Source organism: Dermacentor albipictus, chromosome 5 (genome assembly GCF_038994185.2).
Source record: "Dermacentor albipictus isolate Rhodes 1998 colony chromosome 5, USDA_Dalb.pri_finalv2, whole genome shotgun sequence".
Lineage (NCBI taxonomy): Eukaryota > Metazoa > Arthropoda > Arachnida > Ixodida > Ixodidae > Dermacentor > Dermacentor albipictus.
Genome location: NC_091825.1, coordinates 115,894,434 through 115,920,135, shown reverse-complemented (window position 1 = coordinate 115,920,135; position 25,702 = coordinate 115,894,434). Strand labels below are relative to the sequence as shown.

Genomic DNA, 25,702 nt, shown 5'->3' with positions numbered 1-25,702 from the left:
TTCTAGGCAGTCCTGTCACTAAACGCTTCCACCGCTCAGATTTAACCGGAGTGAACGCGAAAGAGAGAATGTTATGATCATGCTCCATTATTAGAGGCGTGAGGGACTCTTAGCGCCGCCAACGCGGAAATGAACGGCCCCATAAGTACGTGACCCGTTCTTGCCGAGCATTGCGACCGTGCAGCTAAACAACCCGGATCCCTGCTTCTTGTTTCGCGAACGGCTAGACGAAGCCGTTGAAGCGTCTCGCTCTAAGAAGCCCTATACACGCTATACAGTATATAGGAGGCGATTACTCGAGGACGGTGAAGTAAATAACCAAAAGAAAAAGGAAGGGGGGGTGGGGCGCAAATTCGCACAGCGGGCTAGATTTTCCAGAGGAGAACCTGACGCCTACAACACTTTCTCTTTCCTTTCTTTTTAACACCACTTCATGCCCAGTTGAAAAACACAACAGGAAATTTTCACAGTCTGTCGTATTTTGGGACGTTGTTTCTGTAGTTCTGTTGCCTGTAGTTCTGTTGCCTGTAGTTCTGTTGCCTGTAGTTCTGTTGCCTGTAGTTCTGTTGCCTGTAGTAGAAAGTTCTGTAGTTCTTGATCAATATTTAATTAAAAATTGACAGAGACCTCCTTAAGGCTATGTAAATTTGTTAATACAAAAAAGAAAAATATAAAAGTAAAAAAAATTGAAAAAAAACCGTCCCCTCCGAGGATTCGAACTTGCGACCTCACGATTCCGAGCCCGGCATCTTACCACTGCACCACCCCTGACATGCTTTTCCAGTGTACCTTTTGGCCATGTGAATAGTACGACGTGCTGATGCGCTGATGTTTACATTTGCATTTTAAGAGCCAAGATCCGCTATCACTCCACCGCGTCAAGTGCCGCATCTCTAGAAGAGCAAGAGTGTTCGTACCATCGACAGGTACATCGTGGAGTGCTTGAACATCGATACTGATGTACGATATCCATATTAAATAAGAAATTCAGAAATAGACAACGTTGACTTTTAGGGTTATTACTGCTACTTTCGACAGTTGTCTTTCGTTCTTTACACTTTTGAGCGCGCATATAATTCGTGTGTTCAATGCAAAATAGCTACATAAACATCCGTGGATGCGAGTTCCTTCTGACAGCATACCGGCTTCTCACGGCAGCACTGTACCAGATTAATGAAACCCGAGCGAGACAGCTTTTCACGCAACTTAGTGGAAGAACCCAAATCTTGTTTTGCGCTTCGCATAAGCTTGTGAAATATTCCTTGTAAATTAAGTAATGTGTCAGTGTAACAGCACATGTAAGTCCACAGGCCTGTGTGCCACATCTTACCAAAAACAAGAAAACAAAACGGATACGCAGCCATTCCCGCAGATGGTATGATTTTGATCAGCGGCCGATTTTGAGGAGGCCGGTAGGGCGTTGCTGCTACCGCGTCGTCACGGTACAATTATAACTATTCGCCACGTCGACTTTAATACCGGTGTCGGTGCCATCATCATTGCCGGCTTCAGAGAAGCGCGATTGAATACCGCGCAAGAGAAAAGTAGAGTGTACACCACCGATGCGAACCCAACATACAATTTTAAAAGGCCGTGACGGAAAGCGCTTCCGTTGCGACTTCAGAACTCTTTTTGTCGCGACAGAAAGTTTCTGTTGCGACTTCATAACTATTGGCCTTCGCGACAGAATGCTTCTGTTGCGACATCAGAATTTCTGTCGTAACGTCAGAAATGTCTCTCAATTAAGAAATGTCAAGAACTTATGTCGTACAACAGAATTTTTGTAGTTGCGACAGGAATTCCTCTTGTCTTTTTCAACTGCGCACTACAGAAGCATGTCGCATCGCACAATTTCAGTGCACTTCTGTTGTCATCATTGGGTACATGTTGCGACGATAGGTTTCTGTTGTGGAACAGTTCTCTGTAGTACAACAGAAGTTTGTCCATTACTTCAGGAACACTTCTGTTATGACAACTGGGGGCCTGTTGCAATGATAGGTTTCTGTCGTACAACAACATTTTTCTGTAGTACAACAGAAGTTGGTCGCATTACTTCAGGAACACTTCTGTTGTGACAATTGGGGGCCTCTTGCCACAATAGGTTTCTGTAGTATTTCAACAGCTCTCTGTAGCACTGCAGAAGTTTTTCGGGTTACTTCAGGAACATTTCTGTTGGGTCAACAGGGTGCCTGTAGTGATGACAAATTTTTCTGTAGTACTACAAAAATCTGTTGTAGAGCTTCAGCTTTCTGTTGTAACAACAGACATACGACAGACTGTACTTCTGTAGTCACAACAAATGTCTGTTGTACATCAGAAACGTCTGTCGCTCCATCAGGAATCTGTAGTTACTACAGAAAAATCCTGTTGTACAACAGAAATTTCTGTAGTACTGAACACAACCTCTGTTGTCATTTTCAACTGGGTGTTCTTTCTCTCTTTTCGTCTTTCTTCTCCGGCTTTCACGTAAGTGTAGCACTGGGCGACATCGTCATTTTCTCGGAACCTCGCTGCGTATAGAGTTTGACGCAATTTTCCCAGATTTTCGGGCCCGGACGTGTCCACGCTTCGCAGAGTCAAGTCGCCGCTAACGTTATTGCGGAACGTTTCTCGCGCTCCTTTTTACAGTGCTTCTTTTTTTAATTCTGTTGTTACAACATAGCTATGCAAGGCTTGAAACTTTCGTTGCCTTTCTGTCCTCGTTTTCTTCTCTTTTCTGCTTCTTGTATTTGTTCTACTATTTCCTTTAAAGATTGGTACGGCGCATGGGCGCTATTCGCTTCACTGTGAATAAAGCCTTTAGTTGTTAGTCAGTACGTGTCTTTCGTGCTTCTTTCTTGTTACTTCGGCCGGGGCGTTCTTCGCCACGATATCCAAATTCAAAGCCCTCCCGCGTCTGAAACAGCATAAAACAATCATGCCCAAAAATTTTAGACACTCTCCCTTCGACACCTGACAAACTTCACCTCAATGCTCCAGCGTAACTGAATGAGCAGCGTTTTCGACAATATTCCAATAGATGGGCCAGATTTCAGGAAGATTCATTTGGCAGCATCGTGACAGTACTCCTTTCTAATAACATACGTATTTACGGCACATAATCTTAACATGCCTGTTGTTTTGTAGCCCAGTGATTTGGTCAGCACCCGCCGTGGTTGCTTACTGGCTATGGTGCCGCGCTGCAAAGCACGAGGTCGCGGGATCAAATCCCGGCCACGGCGACCGTAACTTAATGGGGGCGAAATGCGAAAACACCTGTGTACTTACATTTATGTGCACGTTAAAGAACTCCAGTTCGTCCAAATTTGCGGAGCCCCCTCCCCACCGCCCCACTACGGCGGGACTCATAATCTCATGGTATTGGCAGGTAAAAGCCCATAATTTAATTTTAATTTGGTCAGGAGCTTCGGCCAGCTCAGGAATTTCGGCCTATCTTTTGCTCTTGGAATATCGTGTTTGTTTTTGTCTTTCTTTTGTTAAAGGATACTGCCCAGTGAGTTACGTCGGTACAATGCGGTAATATTGGACCCGATGGCCGAAGGAGCAATGCTCAATTTACCTGGGCATGCCTATTCTTCTTACAGTGGCGAAAACAGCGATAACCTCAAGATTTTTCGGTATTACCGACGTTGTTGCGCTGAATATGCTACTCATGGAAAGAAGTTTTCACCTAGAACGTCAAGAGAGAGGCGCGATCGGAATTTCCTGTTCCTCGGGAGGACATTCCGGAAAGATAAGAAGACGTTTCTATAAGATTCACTTCGGGCAACGACGGAGAACGAACAGGTTCACCGTGGAAATGATACCGTCTCCGTATACTTCACCACTCGCCCTCGCCGCATGCCGGAACGGTGAGCGTTGCAGGCGGCGTTGCAACACTCAGTACGTCAGACGGCACACAAAGAATTCTATCGCTGCACGATCTATATCCTGTACTTCGCGTCGTAGAATATGATTCATGCGTGGGAAATGCGGACGGCGTATATATGCTCTGTAACAAACATTTCTGTCGAACTCAAAGGACAGGGCGATCTTGTGGTGTGTCGCATGCTTCTTAGCTGCGTTGTAATGGCCGTGTTGCGATGCTAACCGTGGACGGCTAGACATATACAGCTAAGTGAACAGTGGCCGTTGTCAGCCTCGTTTCTATAGTTCCGACGAAGCCGGCAAAGGAGACAACTTCGCGAAAGATGGCACCGAAGCCAAAAAAATAAATAAATAAAAAAATACCGACTCAGGCTATCTTGCTGTCCGAACCATATGGCGTCTGAACAGAATGCTTGGAAACTCGTCGGGGAAGAAGTCGCCTGTGCAAAAGAGAACGTAGTCACGCTTTCTCATGCGCTTGATGCAAATTGCGTTGTGTGTGTCCTTAGGTTCGCACACGTAAATTGTTAAGACGTGCTTTTTCATAGCTTTTTCTTGTCATTGCGCAAATAAGGGTGTCCAAATACGCGTTGCGCTACTTGTGCAAGAACCCAATTCTTAGCAGTCCAAGTCGACTGTCTTCATTACCGGCCTTAATTATACTGAAGCAGCATGTGATTGTAGTTAATTATGTGATGCCCGCTACAACTGCCCGCCTATCTAAATTTCTTGTATGCGGCATGGTGGTCAGTGCGGTCAGAGCTGGCTCGACTTGGCTCTCAAATGGGCCATAGTTGACCCTTATCACATTTGGCAGCCACTTGTGGCCGTCGGTCGGCTCAGGTTATCCGATTGCTTGCGCCTTCGGGTACGTATGGCGCAAAATGTTACGCGGTTCTCCGCTGTTAAAGCGAGTAAAGGAGGATGGCGCGACGACATTATGATGACGACGACGAATCACGAGGCTCGGCCAAGAAGAAGCACTCTTGGTTAATTATTGTTTACTAATGAGCTTTCATTCGATATGTTTGTTGTGTGGAGCGAGCACCATAAGAGAGAGATAGAGAGAGAGAGAACAACCATATTGTTTGCCCGGGATGTGGTCAAGGGAAGGAGAAGAGGTGGGAGAACCCGCGTTATCGTCAACGTTTCTGCCTCTCTGTATACGTGCCTGGTTACAGCAGTCAATGCGTATTTCCCAAAGCTTTTCATTAGTTGTTTTCCCAGTTTTCCTCGTGACGCGCGCGGATCGATATCTACGTAAACACGGCGCGGGTTACTCGAACAAAGCGAACTCGTATGTGTACCGGCTCCAGGCACAAGGCGCGGAGGGAACGACGACGCGGGTTACGGCGTTACACTCCGTGTAAACCAGCGAGGTTGCAGCTTCTCGATTTCGCCGACAGCGCAGGGACACCCGTGGCGCGTTACCAATACGCGGCAAGCGTGTACGCAAGCGTATAGGTGCTGGCGCAGTTGGCCGGGGCTTCGCATTCCTTCGTCATCAATCGGCATCGTCGGCCTCCTTCTCCTCCTCCTCCTCCTCTTCTCTATCCCGGAGGGGCTGACGCGCGCTTCTCACATTCTATGGACTAGGCGGAGTCACCGAGGACGCGATGACGACACACCTCTGTAACCGCGCGCGCACGCCAGTAACATGTACGGCAGCGTGTGTATAGTGTGCGTGCGTGTGTGCGTGTGTGAGTGAGTACAGCGCGCGGTTCCATTGCAAGGTCAACGGAGAGCCCGTAACGCAATCGGTTTTCCGAATAGACCTTTTCTTTCTTTTTTTCCTATCTCCGCAGCGGCATGCGCTCGCTCGCGGAATGGCCGGAAGGCTGGCGGTCAGGCCAGCCAGCGCGTCTTCTCCGAGGTTCCCTCCTCCACTACGTCTTTCCTCCTCCTCCTCCTCATTTACCAGTCGCGCCTCTCGGTCCTGGCTGGCACTGACCTGGCCATTCCGGTCTTTTCTCGCGTAAGCCCTCCCCCCTTTCTCTCGCATGAGCTACGTCGGGCTGCTATCGTCTATTACGAGATGCGCGAGTATTGATACACGCAGACTTGTAGTGCGGCGACGGAGTGTAGAGATATACGCGCACTTAATGGTGCGAAAGCTGGACGAGTTGTAATAGGGGGCTTTGGTGAATTAAACCACTTAGCGCTGATACCAATACCTCGCCTAATACGGACGCCTACACTTTTCTGACTGCGAAGACGCGCTTCAAAGCTTTTTTTTTTAAACCTCGTAAGCTTTAAACATGCTTTAAACATGCTTTAAACAGCTCCTTGAAGAAGATAAGTCCACTTGTGGAAGCGTAGGCTCCTGCTTTCACCTTGTTCTCGTTTTGTTCATCGTCTTGAATTTGCATCTCCCGCCTTCCCCGTGTTTTCCCTTGAAACATGCGCAATGTGATTCGCTTATTTAACGAGCGCTAGTAATTGCACGTGACTTTTTTTTCATTTTGTGATAGCATGCCTGCATTCTGGATCTGACGTTCGTGCAATGGTGCAGCATTTAATATAGCAGTAACGTGGGCGAGACAACTATGTTCTTGGCATCATCAAATGAACAGTGGCTTCTTCGCGGAACGCCTCGGCGGTCGTCGTCTCCGCGTCGTGGTATGCGTAACTCAGCCAGCTGCGTTTTTGAATGCTTGGGTGACTCACGGCCTATTTGCGTCCATGCGCCTTGCGACGTGAGGTAAAAATTTTTCCGTTAGTCATGTTATTGTCGCTGCGTTCTGGCAGGGAGTGGCTGTACTACTGTAAGGTCTGCGCGACAGGGCGCAGACCTCTAGAGGCGCCTTTGATTACGTCATGAGAGCGCTTTGAGTTTCACAGAGCGTTACAATTCGACCGCCGGCACGGGCCACATGCGAGCCCGGCGTTCTACAGCGTGAAGGGTGCAACACTGCTGCTCATCTGGTGCTCACATGCCGTTGTGAGTTGAGTCAACCGAGGGGGAGAGGCTTGACGAACATGTGGCTGCTGGATTGGCTTGACACGTGCCTGTCCTGCTGTACGCACCCGCGCGTGTCGACGAAAACTGATGTGATGTTTCTCCAGGGCTGGGACGTCGCCGGTCGCATCCTGATGCGTTCTTTGTCTTTGCAGTAGTAAACATCCTAATTCGTCGCTGGGCAGCTGATGGAGCCGTAAGCTGTGCCTCGGGGCTATACCGAGGAGGAAGCATGCATTCAACACTATTAGCCCCGAGAACGAACACGGGCGGCGCTGCGAGCGCCGCTCGCGTGACGTCAGGGCACGGACTCGCGCCTGTCGTCTGCTACAGTTCGGGCGTTGTCCGGGCGCTTTCTGCGGTGTTTTCGTTTGTTTGCCCTCGTTCTCTCTGCTTGTATACTTATGGTGGTCGTCTCAAATATATTTTTACGACGTCTTCCTTCGCGAACATTTATTCAAAGAGCTAATTTCTTAGACAACAATAGCTCTCGAAGGCAACGCTACAGTGCCAGCCGAAGCGACGCAGGCCAGCCCATTGCGGATTTTTCATACGCGGATCGACAATCGCAAAAGCATAGCCTATAGGAATCCAGTTATGATACCATACCTGCCGCGGTGCAACAAGTATGTCACAAAGCTGGCTATATATGACTTCTACAGCAGTTACGTTGATTTTATTCCGCTAAAACAGGTTTGCTCACGACGAGTAGTTCATGGTATAATATCGAATTTTTGCATTTCCTCACAGAAACGCTCGGCAGTAGCACGGTGACTTAACTAATACTGGAGCTTAGATTCTACGCGCCTCACTTGCTTCTTTATCTGCTTGTCAACATTAGGCGGTTCTTCACGTGTTTATTTTTTTTAAGCGGCGGAAATTTCAAGTAAAGTTAATGAAGGCTTACAGCTATTTACAGAGTACAAATAGGAATGTACCAATATATATTCCCTTTTCCGTGCTACGTGTACACGTTCAACTCACCTCTTCAGAGCGCGTTCGTTAATGATTAATAATGCATGTTATGTTCCTCTTTTTTTGTCTATGTTACCGAATGTATATCATTTATTTATTTCAATGCCGCAGTGTGTTTTGCATTGTTATCGTGGAAATATTTCACTGTGCTTTCATATATTGTATAACTGCAATGTTTTATGGCCACTATATAAATGTAATTTATATGGCGCTTGATGTGTTACCCCATGCAGCCATATTGTACCTAAGAGGGTGAGGTTACCTCAAGCCGCGTCTGTGCGGCTTTTTTCCCTCATCCACCTCCATTTACCACTCCTCTGTGCATGTGTGTGTGTAAATGGAAATTAAAAAATCAAATCAAATCAAACTCACTTGAGAAATTTACTGGTGCTTGTTGCTTGAGGAATATACATGACGAATCTGTTTGGCAAACTGACACAGGCTGCTCGGCCCAATTTTTTTAGTGAAGTATGCCTGCTAGACCGCATAGCTGCAGCCAGAAAGCAGTCGAAGCGTCAATGACTAGTAGTATGGGATATATTGAAGATATAGAAATTCCCCCTGTGGAGGGTCAGAAATCAAGTGAAAGTATATGCAAGGCTTGTGGTACTTTCTTTATGAATGTTTGCGATTGGATTGGAGCAAACTTAAGTTAGCCTGCAAGGTTCTCTTTTATGTACCGACGAAGCGAATAGTTATCCGTTTGTATAATTAAATAACGCTGGATCGAGACATGGTGAGACAAAAGGTGCTTGAATTTTCCTTTTGTAGGCAATCTAAGCTGCGTAGTAGTAGCTCGAGAATACTTTGGCCATTCCAGTTGGCGCTGTAAAAAAATGCTTTATGGTTTTAATTCGAAGTTGAAGTGAACTGATGGGTTTCGCGAACATAGCGTGCCTCGCCATACGGACAGTCGATTGCTACCGTTACGTGATCAGGGGTGTGCCATATTGTCTATAAAGGCTACTGAGGGCCACTATGATACATTTCATCACTTTCAATTGAGTGGCTCTCGATCTAAACAACGAAACTTTTCTCTCAGGTGATTGCTACTACGGTGTTTGTGAATTAACTATGTAAATACTCTACATGACGCGCCGTCATGTTAGCAGCCATAAGCAATTCGTTTTTTGGAGGCCTGTTTCAGAGGGGGATGAAAGTAGCAGCAAACATTTTCATAAGAAATGCGCGCCTAACTATTTTTTTACGCATTCATGAATGGCCATATTTGAATAGAACAACACACCAGAGTAATAGGAATCATGATGACAGCTTCGCTGGGCAGTGTTTTTCTAACATCGGATAACATGTTGACGCCAATTACCAAATTTTTCTTCCACGTAAAATGCAATACCTCTCATAGCTAAATACTAAAGGAATGTTAAGTGTTTGCGAAGCATCATACACAACTTCGCGCGTTGAATTTGCAGATATTCATTTTTTAGTCAAAATTTACCGATAGACACGGCGCATATATGCATTGCAAAAACTTGTAGACCCCTTTAACGCTACTTAGCTTGCGATATCCAAGCCGCAAAGTTTCTCGACTCACACGCTTTTGAAGAATAAACTGTGGTTAAGGTATGGCAGCTGAAAGAAGCCGACTTATTCTTCAATACGTACGGCTCGAGCCGCCTATACCCCAAGCATACACGAAGGGAACGAGCGCGCGCGGCAGCCGAGCGAGCCGGAGCGAGCGGCGTCCTGGCCGTGACGTCACTCGCGAGAGGGCGCCATTCCTCTTTCTCGGGGCTAATATAGATAGAAATTTATGACAAAAAAAGAATAGAACAAGCTCGGACTTATATGTATCGAGGTCTCAAACCGACGGCTGCGACAGCCATTACAGCCGATGGACATAACATGCAAGGAACAGTTAAATATGTCATCTAGGCAATGTTTCTACCGTATTCTACAAATTTTCAGAGAGAAAAGTAAAACATTTGTATATGCCAAGTTAGACCGGTCCAGTGCACACAAGAGACATGTCGTGTGACGATTCTTCTTTGATTTATTTCATTCTTGCTTCTTCTTCTTTCTTTTTTTTTGTACACTTTGTACCAAGTGACAATTGCAGCAATAACAGTGGTCCTGCGGTATGCGAGCCAATGAAAGAGGACAAAAACAATACGAAAAGTAAAGATATCGTCACGAGATCTTGCTATCCTGCCGTCACTTTTGTTTGACAAAGAGGTGTTTAGTGCGCATGAAAGCGATTGAGGAGAGCAGAACATGAGCCGCACCTTTGGATTCTCGCAACGTTATATAAACTGTTACAGCGGCAAAACCAGCTGTTTAATTGCGGTATAAAACATGGTTAAGAAAAAAGTGAAATTTGAGAATACAGTTTAGTCAGAACAGATATTAGCAATGGTGGCAATAGAAATGTCTACGTTCCTCTTTCGTGCATCACTCTCCCATGATATGCGGTCGCTAAATAGCCGCACATTATCCTAACTCTACCGGCGTTGGAGATACGGAGTCGAGCTACATGCACAGAGCACACGTCTGGAACGACACACGCATGGTTAATGGCCGAGGACCCTTCTGCTCGTCGTGATGCCCTGTTCACACGAGATGCTGGCTTTTTCCATGTTTTGACTTTCATTTCGACTTTGTTATTCATTCAGTTAAACACTTATCCGATAGTAATTAAAGTTCAGGTTTGAAATTCTGACGCCATCTGTGCTTACTCTCGCCTATTGTCTATCCGCGCTGGAGTGTTTCCTGTCCATAGGCAACGAGCGTTTGCGTTACTAAACTTAACAAGCGGTCTGCACTGTATGTCGCCATGTGAATGATCATGATGATGTTCGCGCCCTTATTCCACTCAACGAAACATAATAGATGTTAGTGGCATCACCTTTGAAACGAGGCATCGACAAATAGCCACCTAGCCTGCCTAATGCACGCGCTGTTTGAATACCTCAAGTGGACAGGTCTTGGCAACCGTGTGTAGACGCGGTACGAACCTTCAACTGTGCACGATAATGTGCTCTCTCTCTCTCTCTCTCTCTCTCTCTCTCTCTCTCTCTCTCTCTATACCGCTTCCCCCAGTGCAGGGTAGCAAACCGAACCTGCGTCTGGTTATCCTCCCTGCGCCTTTCGCTATCTATCTATCTATCTATCTATCTATCTATCTATCTATCTATCTATCTATCTATCTATCTATCTATCTATCTATCTATCTATCTATCTATCTATCTATCTATCTATCTCCCCCTGTTGACGTTGCGCGCCCTCTTGCGGCACCTTTGCAGGGAGCGGGGGTGGAGCAGCCGTGTCCCCTCCGCCAGGCGGCGTCGTCGGCGCAGACGCACGGCGCCGGGGCAAGTGCAAGTGGTTCAACGTTGCCAAAGGCTGGGGCTTCATCACCCCGTACGACGGCGGCCCCGACGTGTTCGTCCACCAGGTACGTGGTGCCGTCGACGACGACACGCGTCTCGTCGCCGTAGTCGAGCATAGTTAGGTGCAGTGACCACGCTGCACGGAGCGACATCTTGCGCCGGTGGCGACGTCTTGCGCCGATTCGTCCAAGCACGACGTGTTACGAATGTTTATGCGATGAATGGGTGTTCTGGCCAAACTAATTTTAGAAAATTGTACTCTATGTGAACAATTATGTTGTTGCTCACGCTTTAGACTAGCCGCTAAGCAGAATGCGGTTGGTCACTGCCCAGTTACGTCTCTGTAACTGCGTGTTCCTTGGTTAAAAGCCAATGCCGCAAGGCGGTGCCATCAAAGCGGCTGCTCCCTTTTGCGTGTTCTGAAACCCGGTTCCCTGAAAATTATAATACGTGTACAACACGCCGGGAAGCGATGCACAAGCAATTGCAAGCCGAAGTTTACGAACTTCCGATGCAGCCAAAACAAAAGAAAAAGAAAAAAAATTATCCTTTTAGTTGTTCTTTTTTTTTGTTCTTTTTGAAGGTTCCTTGTTCTTTTTATTTCTTCTTACTTTTTTGAAGCAGCCTGAAATATAGCGGTATAGTGCACCCGTGCGGGCGCTTTAATGCAAAGGTGCTCGGCCACACCATGCATGCACACTGTAAAATAATTTACACCCTTAAAAGTGAAAAAGGGTGTAAATGCGTCTATAGCTCACAACCTTAGGGGGTTATCTATAAATGGACACCCTAAGGGTGTGAGTTATATGCATATTTACACCCTTTTCCCACTTTTTACGGTGTAAATTATTTTACAGTGCGGGGGATAAAATTTAATGTTATGCTGATACGGTGGGTCTTCGCGCTTTTGCTCGAGAATGGCCTATCGCCTTGTCCAATGCTTTTCGCCTCAACCCCCAACTGATGACGCTGCTGTCACGTGGCCTCCAGTAGTTAGCAGCAGTGCAATGCGGCGAAGCGAACTCAACAAGCGAGAAAAGAGACTCTAATACTGCCATTGCCTCAAATAGAGCTCCATTTAGACACAACCGCTCGTCGAACGCTCGCCATCCTGCGCTCACACCGGCTGCACAGAGATATTTATCTCGTTGTTCCGCTTCCTTTTATCTCGTGCCTCACCTTACCGCTTCTCTCCTGCGCGAACTGAACATATTGCGGACTTATGGCTGCATTTCGTTATGACGACAGTGACCGACTTCATTAGAGAGGTGATGGGGGTAGGTTACTGCGCAACTCGCACTTTTTGCAGCATGCATACGCCTGCGACCGACATAGGGCTGGACCACGAGCTTTATACTTCGCTTGTTACCATTGATGGTCGCGTTCTATCCGCTTGATGGCGCTCTCTGCCTTCACAAGGTGTGGCGTTAGAAGCGCTTGCACGTGCGGGAGCGTGTACGCATGGTTGTATTATACTATATGTGCTGCGCTCGTTTCTTGGAAGACTCTATCGTCGTTTACGACCGATTCAAGGCATAGTTGTCCCCCCTACGTGCGCGTGTGCCGGTCGTTCGAGTTATGACCGCCTTGTGCGGCCGTACCTGGCTGGACTTCGTCGACGTGTCGGCACAGGAACGCAGTCATTCGGGCCCACTGTGTGTGTGGGTGTGACTTTCGCCCTTTCTTACGAACTCGCTGGAGTGACCCAGAAGCTTATGGCGTTCCGCTGGCTAATGTCGGATTCATTCCACGAACCGGAGAACACCGCTGAAATTTACTTAAGCGCAAGCTTAAGTTGCAACGTAAGATGACTGAGCAGACGGAGGACGAGCCATAAGTAACCATTTCGTTTCAGGAAAAAAAAATTAAAGAAAAAGAAAGCAACGAAAAAAAAAGCAATTAGGCTAATATGCATTAGCTATACCCAATATTCCTTGCCAGACACTTATTCTCGGTGGCAGGTATATACCGAATTTTTCATTGATGCACGGCTGGTCTTGGCGTTTTATTCGATAATCTGCAATACGGGGGCCAGGAAAAGACCTGGCATTTGCTCTTCTTCTTAATTTAGTGAAACAAAAATTGCAGTTACAGGCTCATTGACCTGCAGTGATTACGGCTGCCACTTATGTATATCGCCGCTGGCTTCCTGACATAGATTAACACGCTAAAGTGGAGCAGTTCAGACCACGCCACTTTAATAAAGGGGAGCGTATAGGCAGCCATATTGTAGCCCACAGCTCCCGTTGTGGTTGTGACGTATTATTCGATCACTGCATGATATTAAGCCGTTATTGGGACCAATGCGCACGCGAAATATATGAAGCATTTTGTTTTTTCTCGCATCGACAGCAAAGGCGACAAATGCGTGAGTGCGCTGTCGGTGTCGCTACTCTTGGAGGAAATCACGCTTCCTTCAATTGTGTGATAGGCGCCCATGTTTTCACGCCTTTTATGCTTCGCACTTCATCTGTCTGTCTCCCCTTCGCTTCTTCCGTCACCTTTTGTATGCTAGAGTTAAACCTCGATATAACGAAGTCGATTAAATCGACAGTTTGCTTCATCATATCGAAATTTCGCTATGTTGAAATCGTGCATAAACACACTTCGTCATATTGAGGTTTAATAGACCTGGTGTTCAATGGACAAGAACTCATTAGAAAGTTAAATAGTTCGCTATATCGGGAATTTCGTTATATTAAAGTTCGTTATATTGAGCTTTAACGCGGCTCTTTCGCAACAACGCTTGGTTCACAGTCAGCGCTTCCGTTCATTCCGTGTGTCCTGTCCCAAGCGCTGTTCCTCTGTATAATTACACGATGCACTTAATGCAGCTCCCTATATTGAAGCCCGCGGTGGCGTTCACAGGGTGACGACGACAGGCGTCAGCTCCCTTGCATGACGCATATACAGGGTATCCCTGACTTTCTGCGTACAGTATTCGGGAGAAAGGTTTGTGAGGGTAGCTGCGTGAGAATTTGGCAAAATAGAGGTGTTTTGAGCACTACGCGCGTCCCGTACAAGAAGACTTCATGGCGGTCCGTACGTTAATGCAGACGTCTGGCCGTCGTTCGCGCATCATGTGTACGAGCGATGGTTTCCGAGGTGTAAGTTTGCTATTACACTCGCATATTGAGAAAACCTTCAGCGGAAGCTGTATGGGCATTAAGCTTCGCTCGTAAATGTACTCGCAGTAGCAAGCTGTCCAGAACAAAAGACAGAAACGTCTTTAAGTGTTCGCTGTCAGTACCGAAAGCAATAGATAAGGCACTTCACCGAGAACCGGTTGACGAACAAGCCGAACTTCAGCACGGAGTCGAAGTTTCGAGAAACGTACTTCGCTACGTCAGGTAAAGAGCTGTCATGGCAGGGACGTCATTACCCGGATATGTACACGTCCTCTTGTCGAAACGTTAGTTTCATGATGGGGCTTCCTTCGTTCTGTCAATTTTTATCACTAAAAGCCGCCATCCTCCTGGGACCCATTTGTCTTGCAACGATTTTCCGAGTATTATAATAGTATTCGAAACCGACATACTTTGGTCTATTTGGAACGTCGACCAGGAGAGCAGAAGCCTCATTCGGCAGCTCCGCAGTGCATGACGATGACGTAATGGAATCAAGCGAAAGGGATCACATGCGGTCTCCCGTAGAGAATCACCAAAGCGATATATATATATATATATATATATATATATATATATATATATATATATATATATATATATATATATATATATATATATATGCTGACCAGGCGCACGTCCGGTTCGCTACACTCTAGAATCACTACAGTAAATCCCACTCTACCCTGCCTTGTTTCTTGCTGACCTATATGAATATATGTGAAATGAAGTTATCGTGAGGCGGTTAATTAAATGCTACAAACTAACCATACGAGAAGAGCAGCTGCTCTCGCGCACTCATACCCTCGCACGTACTACGCGACGTGGCGCGCATGTCAATCGTCTCAAAGTGCTACATGGCATTGGCACGTCAGAAGTATGCATTGCGATTGTGCCCTGGTGGACTAAAGCAGCGGGCTGCTGCGCCGGAAGATTGAGGTTTGGTCCCACCATCGGTGGCGCGATTATTTTATTATCTGTGTGCTAGATACTCAGTAAAGCACCACCAGCAGCAGCAGCAGCAGCTACGATCAGTGAAGTCTGGTTGGGCTCACAAAGAAATATTGACGTTAAAAGAAATGAAACAGCTAGACGCAATACACGATTCTGCTCTCAGCTTTTTGTCGGCGATGTTCGTCTTCCCGTCCTGGAAATCTCGGCGGGCCGTAACGGCGGGGGTGGGCGTCGAGCGAGCAGCCCCGTTCCGCAGCCCGGGTTCGCATCCTGCTTCCACCGACTTGGCCGTTTCCTTCCGTTCTTTTCTGCCAAAAACCCCGCCGCGCGCTTGTGCAAACTGTTATCAAAAAAAACGTCGCGCGCGCTCGTGGCCCCTTTTCGCTCGTGTCGCCCTTCCCCCCCTCCCCCCCCCCCCCTCCCGTTGCAGAAACGTCTCTCCACCTCCTCTCTCATTCATGCTTCGAAGACAGCAGGCGCGTGCTGACACGTACAACTGCCGACGATTCATTTGCGGGTCCAGATGCGAGCACTCCGCGCACTTTCTCGTTAATTCCGTGCACTGCTGTGGAAGCTAGGGAGCCTGGCTTCGCCGAATCAAAGATCGATTTAATGCTTAAAGTGACCTACTTGGTGCGTTCTTGGTTTGTGTACCTCGCTGTAGCGGTCAGAGCATCTGAAACACTGCATAACGAATAAGTCGAGGGCTCAAGTCGCAGGGTCGTCCACTGTTCGCGATTGGTCGGCCATCGTATATCGTAGACGTGGTCGCTTTTTTTCGCGAATAGTCCTCGCCCAGTCATTACTCGGGTAACTAAGCGTCATTAAATTAATGAATTACAATACAGCAAACCACGCGCACCAAAAAAAAAAAAAGAAGAATGGCACACGCCGACACAATAACTGTGAAAGGAGCCCCGTTGAACCAGTAATGTGTTTAAAGTGGCAGCTGGTAGGCAAACCTCGAATTAAAATTAACGCTGGAAGGTGTTTGGCGACTCCAGTATAAATTTTAGCGTCACAACATACCGTTTGAACTACTGCAGTTCGTTGCGGAGTTCCGATTCACTCAGGATCCCAACCCTTGCAAACCGATTCTAACATACGCATCCGGTTTCCGTTTATGCATTCGTAACGCGACGTTCACTTCGGCATTCAACTTTGGCATTCAACTTTGGCATTCAACTCTTGTCTCCCCTTACCTCATCCGTAACGCAATTTAGAGCTGACGCCACATGATGCTGCTCGGTACTGCAACGGGACGTTCGTAGTAGTCCTTGGGAGGCACACGAAATGACGTGTAGTACTTACGTATAGCGCCGGTAGTAAAGGAGAGGAAAGGGAGGGGTAAAACACAAACTGCCCTCCCTCCCCCTCCTCCCCTGCGCCCCTTCTCTTATGCAAGTGCTGCAGCCTGGTGGTGATAGCGTGTTACAAAACCGCGATTTTTTTCTTTCGTGTTTTTCATAAAAGGGGGCCCCACGGCGATGCGTCGCCGGTGTTCCCGCCGTTGACGACTCCTCGCACGTGCGATCCTCGTCATCTCTGCTGCTTAGTTTTCAGCGCGTGCACTTGTGACTGGCAGGTGCTGTTGGAGATGGGGACGTTGATTAGGGGCATCGGGCGGAAGGACGGGAGCTGTCGCATTTCACATTTGTGGTTGTCCGACCCGAGTTGATTGCATCGAGAATATATATATATATACATGTTCCCCCACAGCTCTTGCCCGGCAGAGTGTCATTAAAACTTAAACGACTACTATGACACACATTTACCCCAGCTTTAGAAAAAATCTGCTTCACTCTTATCGCACGTGAAGGGATGGTACACCGAGCAAAGCATATGATGGTTATAAAACGTACCATATTTTGGGGTTTTATACCGAAGTCGATCGCGAAATCTCGGACCTGGTGTCGTCGACATTATCGTGACGTCTAGAGACGCCACAAAATCTTTTTGAAGGCATCTTGCGATAAGCCTATACTCCATTTCCATACATAGCAGTCAACGCTGTGGAAGCTACGCAAGAAAATCGGCAAAGAAAAGTTATCGCTACGTGAGGCTCCTCGCGACGGTTTGTAAATAAAGATCCCGTAAGGAGCAGCAAAAACAAAAATGACCATAAACAACGAATTAGCAGCCGTATACCACAGTGTGTTTGTTTATAAGGGTTAAAACTTGTTTCTTTCAAGACTGAACCTATATAAAAAACAACAGTTGCGCAAAATTGTGGTCAAAAAAGACCGAACAATATTCAAGTACGAACGAAGCCACTCCAAGAAGTCTCTCTAGCCTCCAAAGCGTTGACTGCTATGTATGGAATGGAGTATAGGTATGTTGGCGTTGTTCATAATATATATAGTATCTCTCTCTAGCTAGCTATGTACGTTTGCATCTATAACCGTTTTTCCGCCTACGTTGGTCACTGGATGGCTGCTTTGCCGAGGGAACAATGTTCGAAGGGAACCGTCAGACCAACTTGGCTCACTGGTTATATGGTGTATGTGTCTCTATTCGACGAACCTTTTTCGTGCCGACATGGGTCGCTACATGGATGCGGGACTGGGTATAAGTACTGCTGTCCAATGCAGCTCTTTGACGCCGACTTGGAGCACTGATTCGGTCTTTGCTGGTCTTCAGTGCAGCTCTTTGATGCCAACCTGGGTAACTGGTGACGCCAACCTGGGTAAAAGCAAATGTATGGGTGGAGGGACCTTAGTCGGGCGGAGTTCATCTGCCTCTAATCCTTTCAACCCAGGCAATGTATGTCTGAATAAACTGAAACTGAAACTAGGTGTGCGCCACTGGGTGTGCGGCAAGCGAGAGAACCATTCTCAGCCTTCGCACGAACCGGCGCTCGCCATGTGAGCGTGTCGTCTTGGAGGCCATGCACGGACTTCGCGACAGTGCCCCTAGATGACGCAGTGTGCCCAGAAAAGAAAAAGTACGAGAGAGGAAGCCAGGTTGCCGTTCGTACGCACCGATGTATGCCGTGCATTTCGGAGGTCACGCGCCGGCTTCGCAGCGGCGGCGCTAGGTGGCGCCGAATGTTAGGAGAGTGCGAGAGAGGGGTCCTGCAGCAGCACACGCCTCACGCATAACTCGTTTTGATGGTGGCAATAGGTTGTGTCATTGTATTTAGTTGATGCTAAACACATTACCGTCGACAGTCATTGTGAGATGGGGTTCGGCCAATTTATTTCTTTCTTAGTTTTTACTGACTTAGCAAGCTCGACTAGAGGTAATAAGAGTGGGCGAGTCGCACTTCAGCAACTCCAGCACTGTAAACCGATTGACACCCTGATCACCAATATCGAGCCCCTCATCTCGGTTCCCTCCTTCTCGCGTTGATATATATATATATATATATATATATATATATATATATATATATATATATATATATATATATATATATATATATATTGTAAGGAAGAAGAAGTGCGCCGTGCAGAGCTCCGCAGCCGGATCGCCAATGCCTCTGAAGTGGGGCTCGGGCTAGACGCTGTTCCGTGTATGACTGGCTAAGCCTACGCTGTTGCGTCTTCTTGTCCGCGTTCATCGTGCCGTCCACAGCCGTGTCGTAGTTCTTTGCCATAATTGGTGGAGGTGCTGGGTCTCCTGTCATCCTGGAACTACGCAGCCGGACTCTCCCTGCCATCATGACCACCGCAAGCGCCACGAGCTTACCACCACCTGCTCCCCAGTCCTCCGTATGTCCCGGCACACTCCGTCAGCGGGACCCTCCCATCTTTAGCGGCACTGACGACCACGATGTTGATGACTGGCTCTCGTCATACGAACGCGTCAGTCTCAACAACAAATGGGATGACATCACGAAACTGACCACCGTCCCTTTTTACCTCACCGGAATTGCCCACTTGTGGTTTCGGAACCACGAAAGCGAAGTCCCAAGCTGGACGGTGTTCAAAACAAAGTTCAGCGAGGTCTTCGGCCGCCCTGCTGTTCAAAAGCTTCGTGCCGAACAGCGCCTGCAGTCGCGCTCTCAGCAGCCTGGTGAGACCTTTACCAGCTACATCGAAGATGTCATCGATCTCTGTAAACGCGTCGATGCATCCATGACTGAGGGCACTAAAATCAAGCATATAATGAAGGGTATCGACGAGGACGCATTTCAGATGCTCATTTCAAAGAGCCCCTCTACTGTTGCACAAGTTATTGAACTGTGCCAAAGCTATGACGAGCTCCGCCGTCAACGCATCCTAACTCGCCGTCCTGTTCCCCATCACGAATCGTTGTCCGGCTTGACTTCCCCTATTCAAGATTCCACCCTCCTCTCGCATATCAAGGCTTTTGTCCGGGAAGAAGTAGCTCGCCAGCTCTCCCTCATCTCCAACCCGCCGGACTCAAGTTCGTCCCTTAGTCCGACCCTACGACATGTTATAGAAGAGCAAGTGTCCGAGGTCCTTCCTCTGGAACGGGCGCCTCAACTCACCGCCCCATTGACTTACGCCGACGGCGTCCACCACGCCGGCGTTCGGCGGCGCCGTTCGGCGGTGACACCACGCCGAAGCGTGGTGTCATTGAACCGTCCGACAGCCCATGGGCATCGCCAGTTGTTTTAGTTAGAAAGAAGGATGGCTCGATCCGCTTCTGCGTGGATTACCGCCGCCTCAACAAAATAACCCGAAAGGATGTTTATCCATTGCCGCGGATCGACGACGCCCTCGACAGCTTACAAGGTGCAGAGTTCTTTTCCTCCCTCGATCTACGCTCTGGTTATTGGCAGGTGCCTATGGCTGCAGAAGATAAGCCTAAAACTGCTTTCATCACACCAGATGGCTTATACGAATTTCGTGTAATGCCATTCGGACTTTGCAACGCGCCCGCGACTTTTGAGCGGATGATGGACACTCTTCTTCGAGGCCTCAAATGGAACACGTGCTTGTGTTACTTGGATGATGTAGTAGTGTTCGCACCAGACTTTCCTACTCACCTTCATCGCTTGGAGCAGGTTTTACGCTGTCTCAGTGACGCTGGCCTCCAACTAAATCTGAAGAAATGTCACTTTGGGGCACGCAAGCTGACAATTCTCGGACATGTCGTGTCGAAGGACGGCGTTCTCCCTGATGCCGCTAAGCTCCGTGCTGTTAAAGAATTCCCGAGGCCAACGTCTCTAAAAGACTTGCGCAGTTTCATTGGTCTCTGCTCGTACTTCCGCCGCTTTATTCGAAATTTCGCTTCGATTATGGCACCTCTGACAGAGCTTCTTCGGGGAGACCCCAATCTTTCCACGTGGTCCCCGACTTGCGATGATGCCTTCGCAACGCTACGTCGCCTGCTCACAACACCACCGATACTGCGCCATTTCGATCCAACTGCTCCCACGGAAATCCATACGGATGCTAGCGGTGTTGGTCTTGGCGCTGTACTCGCCCAGCGAAAGCCCGGCTGCCAAGAATGTGTTGTTGCTTACGCGAGCCGCACTCTCACGAAAGCTGAAGCGAACTATTCCGTCACGGAAAAAGAATGTCTCGCGATCATCTGGGCCATCACAAAATTTCGTCCATACCTGTACGGCCGGTCCTTCGATGTCGTCACCGATCACCACGCACTTTGCTGGTTGTCGTCTCTCAAGGATCCCTGCGGCCGCCTAGCCCGGTGGGCACTGAGGCTCCAAGAGTACGATATCCGGGTTGTCTACCGCTCAGGCAAGAAGCACGCCGATGCCGATGCTCTTTCGCGCTGGCCTGTCCATGCCGACATTGTCAGTGTGTCCGTCCTAGACGACCCACTTCCATTCACTTCTGTCGACATGGCTTTGGAGCAGCGCAAGGACTCCTGGGTTTCATCTTTGATCGATTACATCTCCAATGCACCTACACGCCCACCATCCCGAGCGTTACGCCGACAAGCTTCGCACTTCGCCATCCGCGACGGAATTGTCTATCGCCGTAACTACAGTGCCGACGGCCGCAAATGGCTGCTTGTAATACCCCGGCAGCTCCGCACTGATGTATGCGCCGCTTTCCACGCCGACCCTCAGTGCGCACACGCTGGTCTCTTCAAGACCTACACCAGACTACGTCATAGGTTTTATTGGCGTGGTATGTACACATTTGTGCAAAAGTACATTCGCTCTTGCACAGAATGTCAACGCCGGAAGCCTGATCCTTGCCGCCCTTCTGGACCAATGCAACCTTTGCCGTGCCCTTCGCGACCCTTTGATCGGGTTGGGATAGATCTCTACGGGCCTCTGCCATACACAGCTGCTGGCAATCGCTGGGTCATTGTAGCTGTAGACCATCTCACGAGGTATGCAGAAACAGCCGCTCTACCAGCCGCGACGGCTCGTGACGTTGCCTCCTTCCTCCTTCAACGCTTCGTTCTACGTCACGGCGCTCCCCGCGAACTCCTGAGCGACCGTGGCCGCGTCTTTCTCGCCGATGTCATTCAAGAACTTCTCGCTGAATGCCGCATTATTCATCGCTGTACCACCGCATATCACCCGCAAACAAACGGATTGACAGAACGCTTTAACCGAACTCTCGGCGACATGCTTTCGATGTATGTCGCCTCCAACCACACCAACTGGGACCTCATCCTTCCCTATGTCACGTACGCCTACAATACGGCACCCCAGTCAACGACGGGCTTTTCTCCCTTCTTTCTTCTATATGGCCGCGAACCATCATTTCCCATTGACACTATTCTTCCTTACCGTCCCGACTTATCAGAGGGTACACCTGTTTCCGAAGCCGCCCGGTATGCAGAAGATTGTCGGCAACTAGCTCGCTCCCTTACAACGCAAGAACAAGCCCTACAGAAATTTCGTCATGACGACGGGCGCCCTCACCACCAGTTTTCGCCTGACGCTCTCGTTTGGTTGTGGGTGCCTCCTACTTCGACACCAGGTGTCTCCTCCAAGTTTGTATCCCGATACCATGGGCCCTACCGGGTTCTACAGCAAACTTCTCCGGTGAACTACGTCATCGAACCTCTGACGCCCCCTACGGACCTGCGTCGCCGAGGCCGCGAAACTGTGCACGTAGATCGGCTCAAGCCGTATCACGAGCCCTTCGTCCTCACGACACCTTAGGCCTCCTGTGCGGCTCCGTCTTCAGCGAGGGGGGAAGTTGTAAGGAAGAAGAAGTGCGCGGTGCAGAGCTCCGCAGCCGGATCGCCAATGCCTCTGAAGTGGGGCTCGGGCTAGACGCTGTTCCGTGTATGACTGGCTAAGCCTACGCTGTTGCGTCTTCTTGTCCGCGTTCATCGTGCCGTCCACAGCCGTGTCGTAGTTCTTTGCCATAATATATATATATATTATAAGTCTGCAAGATGGCGAAACTGTCTTCAAGACGTCGATAAACAATCAAGCAGACTTTCTAAAATCACGCACGCGCGCGGCGGAACAGTTGCGACTTTTCGAAGAAGGGTTCTTTCCCGCGTCGCTAACGACCCGGCAAGAATGAAAAAAAAGAAAGAGAGAGAAAAGGCTGCCGCGGTTTATTGTATATATACGGGCACTCTTCTCTGCTCTAAAGAACCGCGAGCGCTTTTGTTTTCAAGAGACGCGCGTGCGTGAACGCTCTGTCAAAGTGAAGGCGAGCCTGATGGGGTTACACGTGCCAGGCCCGACATTACATGTTCACGGGGGCTGCGCGACATTAGGCAAACATAAACCAGCAAGAAGAGAGAGAGAGAGAGAGAGAGAGACTTTCAGTATAACAAGAATCTACAAATAACTCTTCCGGCAGGATTCCACGTGTAGGCAACTGCAGCGCAAAGCACGAGATCCGAGCGCGGTTCTGTCCTGTGGCCTCGCGCGCTCCGTCTACTTCTCTCTTTCTTAAGCTCAACAAGCTCTCTTCTTGAAATCCGGGAAAACCCGGAGGACGAGACGAGACGACGACGACCGACAGACCGACCGACCGACCTCGGAGAGTGGGAGAGGGAGGAGAGCTCATTTTTGGCGCTTATCTTTAGAGGGCTCGCGCTCGCGTACATATATACGTGCGCGAGCCCGAAATGCAGGCGAAAACGCGCGGATGGGAAGAAGAAAGAAAACGATGATGAACAGGGGCTCGCATGCTCCGGTGAACGGAAGAGAGCGCGGCGAGAATTCGCCGTTATATACCGACCGACCGACGAACGGCGGAGACGGCGGCAGCTGCCCATGCTCAGGCTTCCGTTGTGGACGCTCGAAGGGACGCGAACCTACTACACGACCGACATTCCTCGGCGCTACGGGGCTGCCTGCTGTGAGACCCCGGGTGCGTCTCTCGCAGGGCTCGCGCGGTTCTTCGGGGGTTGCGGCACGCGTGGCCTAAGAAGACGTCGTCTTTGTCAGCGAGTTTCTTTTTGCGCGGAAACCTCCAGAAAACGGCGTCACTGTCTTCCTTTCTCTCTCGTTTTCTCCTTCCTTGCGGTTTCTTTTCTCTCTCTCCCTCTTGTCGGAGAGGGCATGGAAGGCGGCGGCACGCTTTGGGAGTTTGATTTCGGAGCGCATCGTAAGCGTCTCAGCGTGATGGCGGTCGACGCCGGCGCGAGTTGTACTCGCTTTCGCTATGCGGATTCTGCCGTTTTTCTACGATAAAGGAAGAAATAAAATGAACCTCGTTCGACGAACTTTCTTTTTTATGCGAAGCATATTACTAGAGCTCAACCCAGCTCCTCAGGCGCGGCGGTGTCGCCTTCAATACCACGTGACACCGTGACGTCACGACAGAGGAGAAACGGGGCTCCAACTCGCGCCGTCGCTCGCGGCGTCGCGGCGGTATATAAGCAGCTGCGCTTGCCTCTGCTAGACACTCACGAGGTGAGATGCCTCCTGGAGACAGAGCTGCTCGTTGGGAGGAGAAGCGAAGGTTGCGGCGTGCTACAGAGACTGTTTCTAGGTGGCTTTGCTACCGCGCAGCGACTACGCGCCCCGCATCGGACGCGGTGAGCGTCGAGCAACGCAGCGTTCGGCGCGACAACGAAATGTGCGCCTGAGCAAGCGCCGCACGCCTGAGCCGACGCCGACGACACCGGCTTTTCTGCGACACGAGCTCTTTAACGCTGTCGCGTTAAAATAAAGGCTAGTATGCTTCGCATCCTGGGCTTAACCTTAGCTAAGCCACAGCCAGATTTTTTTTTTCTTTCTGGTAGCGTTCGTTGCCGCGTAGCGCGAGGATTTGAACTATTTTAGGCGCGTTATTGTTTAGCTTTGTAGTTGTTTTACTTTCATTTATTTGAATTGCTGGCTGTTTTGTACGACGAGCCGTGGTGAGTGTTTAGGCCGTGAATTCGAATTAGTGATGTGTCTCACGAAAAACAGCTCAGCGCAGCGAGTTTGCGTGTTCCAGGCCGCATGTAACGGAACCGTGGCAGGCGTGAACGGCAGCTTCTCGGTATCATCTAAAAGGAAAGCGTACGATGATGTCGTTTTACCAGAACTTGCCTGCGGAAAATAACTATAACCTAGGAGAGATAACAGATGGAAAGGAATGGACCTGCTTTTGAGGGCAGCATATAATTACATGATGGGGGGTAGTATTAGGGAAACGATGTGAGCGCATTATAGGACAGAAGTGAGCGTAGCTTGTGAGCAGGACAGAGGTAACATTACATCTCTGGGGCTCATCAGTGTGGCGCCGTGGGCATCAATAAACCGATTAAGAGGAAGCTTTAGCTCGGGTGCTCCTATCTAAATACATGTAAAAGGAGAATTCGTTTTTCTCGGCAACCACTGCACCAAATTTGACTGGGTTTGCTGCATTTAAAAGAAAAACTTAAAATCTAGTGACTGTTGGTTTCGAATTTTTGAGTTAGGTCATCAATTTTGTATAAAAAATGGACGAAAATTGCAAATTTTCAGAAAACGAAACTATCAAGTTTACAACTCTGTAACTCAATAAGAAAAAATGATATCGCAATTCTGTGAATTGTATCTGATAGCACATCTAAAGCGGACAAAATTGATATGTTACACATGAACCTCCAAAAATGTATTAATATGTATTTACAACTTTTGCAGAACCCTCGTAAACAATGTAACAATTTCACGTAAGATGTAAAATTACATATAATATTTGTCCGCTTTGAATGATCTAATGGATGCCGTTTACAGAACCGCGATATCTGTTCTTGATGCAGAGCTATTAGTTTGTAAACTTCATGCTTCTATTTTTTTCAAGCTTCTGAATTTTTGAAAATCTTTCTAACAAAATTCAAGCCCTAAATCAAAATTCTGCTTCCAACAGTCACTAGAATTTATCTTACTCTCTCAAATGCAACAGATTTCATCAAAATCGGTCCAGGGGTTATCTCATAAAAACGTTTTTGCGTTTTACATGTATTTGAATAGGCCGCGTCGAAGTTTGGTCCGAGCTAAAGCTTCCTCTTAAGGTGACGACGACGACGACGACGATGATGATGATGATGATGATGATGATGATGATGATGTGCCAGTAAAACATTCCGGGAAGGTATGCACATTTCCCATCTGTCCAATTCGTTTTGAAGGTGGCGTT

General features: G+C 48.5%; 1 protein-coding gene across 8 annotated transcripts in view; it reads left to right on the top strand.

Moving 5' to 3' along the window:
* The window catches only part of lin-28 (protein lin-28 homolog), a 227,686-nt gene that overhangs the window by 119,709 nt on the left and 82,275 nt on the right, over positions 1-25,702 (top strand). For all 8 annotated transcript variants that reach the window (XM_065449334.2, XM_065449335.2, XM_065449331.1 and 5 more), the window contains one exon: positions 11,062-11,213. In XM_065449334.2, the coding sequence (XP_065305406.1) occupies positions 11,062-11,213 (152 nt within the window). The remainder of the gene's footprint in view (positions 1-11,061; positions 11,214-25,702) is intronic.